At 45.6% G+C, this 5,064-nt stretch overlaps 1 protein-coding gene across 2 annotated transcripts in view; it reads left to right on the top strand.

The window, feature by feature from the left end:
- sema3b (sema domain, immunoglobulin domain (Ig), short basic domain, secreted, (semaphorin) 3B) overlaps positions 1-4,731 on the top strand; it is a 39,756-nt gene extending 35,025 nt beyond the window's left edge. For both annotated transcript variants that reach the window (XM_035521920.2, XM_035521921.2), the window contains exons 15-18: positions 386-543; positions 717-772; positions 931-1,070; positions 1,441-4,731. In XM_035521920.2, coding sequence (XP_035377813.1) covers positions 386-543; positions 717-772; positions 931-1,070; positions 1,441-1,905 — 819 coding nt within the window. In that variant the 3' untranslated portion in view covers positions 1,906-4,731. The remainder of the gene's footprint in view (positions 1-385; positions 544-716; positions 773-930; positions 1,071-1,440) is intronic.
- The last annotated feature ends 333 nt before the right edge of the window (positions 4,732-5,064 follow it).

The following is a 5,064-nucleotide window of genomic DNA, read 5'->3' as shown; positions in this document are numbered from 1 at the left end:
AGAGGGATGAGTGCTAGTACTGTGGGATGAGTGCTAGTGCAGTGGGATGAGTGCTAGTACAGAGGGATGAGTGCTAGTGCAGTGGGATGAGTGCTAGTGCAGTGGGATCAGTCTGAGATATTTCCCACCTATATAGCAGCTTGTCAACAGCAGCCTCAGTGGACTCTGAAAAAGCTACATGATAGCATTTCACAAAACACGGCTAGAAATGACTGATTAGAATCTACAGGCACCAACATGACGTGGAGACAATTTCCAGAATAGATTTTTTTAAATGAAGGCATGTCCTTGTGTGTCCTTCTCAGTTCCTCATTACAGTAAATTAACAGATAAAGAATCTCATCGGAGTAACACTCACTCTGCTTATCCACAATTCCCCCCCCAGCAACAGCTGTACGTGGGCTCTGAGACGGGTGTAGCGCAGGTGTCTCTGCACCGCTGCAGCATGTACGGGAAAGCCTGCGCCGAGTGCTGCCTGGCGCGAGACCCCTACTGCGCCTGGGACGGACACGCCTGCACACGCTACCTGCCCAACACCAAGAGGTGCACTGTACCCCCGTCACACCCAGCACAGGCCCTCAACACCGTTTCCACCATCCTTTGTGGTATATTAACCCAAATGTAACTTCACATGCACGTGTGCGTGTGTGTGTGTGTGTGTGTGTGTGTGTGTGTGTGTGTGTGTGTGTGTGTGCGTGTATGCGTATGTCACGTAGGCGGTTTCGTCGCCAGGACGTGAGGAACGGTGATCCTAACACTCTTTGTTCAGGAGGTGAGATTGCACACCTCCCATCATCCACTAGAGGGCAGTGTACCACATCTCCGCTTAATGCTTCTCCATTCTGCACATACACATATGCCAGGTCTCACAGAAACCAAGTGCCTCAGAGACACTAGGCCACCCGAACCCTCTTCTGCTGTGTCTTGTAGATTACCATAAGCAGCGTGTTTTGGAGAGGAGGCTGTATGGCGTGGAGGGCAGTAGCTCTTTCCTGGAGTGCCTGCCCAAATCCTTGCAGGCACAGGTCACTTGGACCCACCAGAGACACCCGAACAACCCACGAGAAGAGGTGAGAAAGAGCAAATGAGAAGACAAATGAGAGACAAATGAGAAAAAGAGGAGAAGCAGGGAGCGACAAAGAGTGGCTGGCGGAGAGAGATGAGAGGAATGCGCACTTTTGAAAATTAAGGAAGAGGTTGAATATAGAGGAGCTCTAACGGGGAGGAAGATGGCAGAAAGAGAGAAAGGAAGTGGGAAACAGTTAAAGAAAGACATGGGATCACCCTGGAAGTGCCGAACTACATGGGTGAGGCAGAGAAACAGAGGGGTGAACAGCTTGTTCAGAGACGAGAAAGACACACGATTCTTGAAATTGTCTCTCCATTTCTACTCTTGGTCCTGATGCTAGTCTCATTCCTGCTCTGTGTGCATGTTTGCAGGTGCGCCCAGATGATCGCGTACTTCAGACAGACCGCGGCTTGTTGCTACGGCGCGTCTTGCGCAGAGATGGAGGCGTGTACCAGTGTCACGCCATGGAGCACGGATTCACCCAAACACTCCTCGGCATCACGTTAGAGGTTTTGCCCTCGACAAGCCCTGCCTCCAGCCCTCATAGCCCCTCCCACGCCCAAGGACAGTCCACCAACCAGAAGCTGTGGTACAGGGACTTCATGCAGTTGGTCGATCACCCTAACCTGAACACCATCGACCAGATTTGCGAGCAGGTTTGGTCGCGCAAGCACGGCAAAGCCGTGCCAGACCCATCCATCGAGACCCCGGCTTCTGACGCGCTGCACTCCGGCCACAAAAAGTGGAAACATCTGAAGGAGGTCAGGAAGGGGCGGAACCGCAGAACGCACGACGGACGACCCGCCTCCCGAGCGCCTCGGAGCGCAGGGGAGTAACGAGGGATGGAAGGCAAAAAGGAAGAGAGGAGGGGAAGGACTGTGAGATCACTGGACCGGGACACAGCACCACTTTACATTTAGGGACAATCTATCATATAACACAACTGTTCTACGCATTATAACTCCACAACGTTCTAGTGCCCCTACAAGCCAGTGTTCATACTGCCTCTACCCCATCTGCTAAACATTCTACTGCCCCGACACTCCCTACTCCCCCAGTACCCTGCTAATACCCTAGAGTTCACTGCCTTCTCCCACTCATGCTCTCCATTACCCTCCCTACTGCCCCATACACATTCTATTGCCCCCCACCCCCCCCCCCCCCCCCGCCCCTCTGACTGCCTGGAGCCGCTGCATGCTGTCTGTGGCGCCTACGTTTGTTCTACTAATCCTCTATGTTGACTGTTTCCACTCAGAAGGAAACAGACACACACAAACACACAAACAAACTGATGCAATAATAATTTGTATGGGCATCTTTATGAAGACAGTGTCCCAGATGAAAAAGAACAGAAGAATACGATGTCATTATGAACAAATGTGGCTCAGATTACAAATGGAGGAATATTCTAAGCTATGGACAAAGAACTGTTACCCACCCCGCACACACACACACACACACACACACACACACACACACACACACACACACACACTCTCTCTCTCTCTCTCTCTCTCTCTCTCTCTCTCTCTCTCTCATTAGATAAATCCATGAGTATTTCTCTTTCTCTGGTGTGTTTTTATGTGTTGTGAAACACTAGGCTCTGCTCTGTGTTCTCTCAGTCGCCTCCCTGAACCACTGTAAGCCACTATAAACCAGTCCACAGCTCCAAGCCATTAGTCACATGGCCCTGCCCCTGGCAGCGAACGTAACGGCAACGATGGGAACTCAGAACTGTGAGCTCAAAATGGATCATAATAACCAAAACAGAGTAGACGGAAAATTAGCAATGCCTTTGAAAAATGCATGAGACTCACAAGGGTCTGAAGCACAGCTGCTTACTAGCTGCTCACTAGCCCCACCTCTTGGACAAAAACTCGTTTGGGCAGCATTAATGTAGGGTTTAGGCACCACTTCACATACAAATCACATTTTTCTGGTACTGCATAATAACTATAGATGTGAACTTTGGTGGGGAGAAAAGGAAGCTCTGCTTTGTGCTAAAATCTCTGCGTGTGTGTTTTTACTGGGTAATAGAAGGTGTCATGGAACCACAGGCAGACAGATTGTGAGGCTAGAGAGTATATTTCAAATGGAATATCTCTAATCTGTTCTGTACCCATCTCTGACCTGTTATTGACAAGACAAAAAGATTTTGGGTAAGAGCATGTCTCTTTTGGTGTGCATGTCCGTGTGTGTGTGTGTGTGTGTGTGTGTGTGTGTGTGTGTGTGTGTGTGAGTGCGCACATGTGTGCATACCTCTGTGTATAGTGCATGTTCATAGCTTTGAAATATAGCTTTACCTATTAAAACCACAGTCATTTTAAAACACTCTTTAAAAGGTAAACCCAATATTGTAATCAAAGATTATTTACTGTACTGTTTGAAAAGTGACATCAGCTGCTTTTTTCTGTCCTGTTAATAATGTCAGATTCACCCACTTACAGGCCATCTTTTAGCTGGAGTAGTTTCTGCTTTAACTGGACTAAAGTGACTCTCTGTGGTGAATCATATCTCTGCATCCCCTAGACTGGCTGTAGACAGTAGTGCCAATTCCATCTTTTCTGTACCATTAACAACATGATTTTGGAGGAACGTAGTGTTACCTTACTGTTTGACTAATTTTGTGATGCCAAACCTATTTCTGACATCTCCCAGAGGAACTTGAGGTTTAGCACATGTGGGTGAGAACCGGGAATTTAGGTTTACATTGCGTGCCAGATAACAGAGCGGACTAGTTTCGATTTGACCACTAGAGAGCACTGTAGAGGAGGCGTCTGTGACTGGATAATCCATAAATTGAAGACGCATTAGGGCCAGGCTGGTGGATATTGGCTAAGAATGCCATCTTGTGGCAACTGTGGGCAATGCTCCATGAAATTGTCTGGAGAAATCAATGACTGTAAGATAATCAATTATAGTTTCCCCATTCCTTTTTTGAAAATATGCATATAAGAGTGCATTTGGTTGGAATTGGTGGGCTGTCATATGCTATTTATAATGCTTTATGATGTAAAGGCTGGTTACACCAGTTTTTGTTTGTTTGCATGACTAAAGATGTGTAGTTGAGCGTTTTGACAATGGAGAGGAAGCACAGTGTCATATTTGGGTATCTGGTGTTCTTATGGAATATTTATGAATTAATAAGCTAATATGTAGTGGTGAATTGTGCAGACATTGACATTTGTAATATATCCATTCAGCTACAGTAGAAAACTGGAGAAAATATTTGTATATTTGGTTCTTTGTTCATCCCTTCCTTTTAGAACATATTTAAGGACTGAATCCAAAACAATCTTTGTAGAAAATGACTTTTTTCTCTTCTTCTACAACACTTTCTAAAGGATTATCCAATTGACCCAACTCAGCTCATTGACTTCTTTACCTGGTGACACTTCTCAACACTTGAGAGACAGTGACAAAAAATGTGTGTGTGTGTGTGTGTGTGTGTGTGTGTGTGTTTATGTGTCTCCTGTTCTATGTCATAACGTCTGTAATCTATTGGGTAAAAGTGTGAGTTAATTGTATAGAGAGGTCAAAGGTTGAAGGCCAAAGTTGATGTGGAATACTGTAGTTCTTCCTGACTATGTCTACGTGTTTTTTTGCATCAGACTGTATTTGATTAACACAAATAAATAAACAGTTACTTCAAAACACTTGAACTACAATGATTCATATTTTAAACCATTATGAAATATACCTGTGATGTATATTTATATTTAACTGTGATGATTCTCACTTATTTTTCAAGGAATGTGAAAGTTTTGGTTCAGCCTGTCTTTCTATGCTACTCACCTACACCACAAGAGGGCAGAGCTGTGTATGCTCACTCACTCACTCACTCACTCCCTCTCTCTCTCTCTCTCTCTCTCTCTCTCTCTCTCTCTCTCTCTCTAAAAGCCTAAAAAGTAATTTAAGCCTAAAAAGTAATTTAATCAGATTGTAGGTGGTGTGAGTGTAAGAAGACTGGGTTTATGTTAAAATGCAAAACACTC

The sequence above is a fragment of the Electrophorus electricus genome, chromosome 25 (assembly GCF_041902795.1).
Source record: "Electrophorus electricus isolate QZ-2024a chromosome 25, ASM4190279v1, whole genome shotgun sequence".
Classification (NCBI taxonomy): Eukaryota; Metazoa; Chordata; class Actinopteri; order Gymnotiformes; family Gymnotidae; genus Electrophorus; species Electrophorus electricus.
This window is presented reverse-complemented; position numbering and strand designations above follow the sequence as displayed.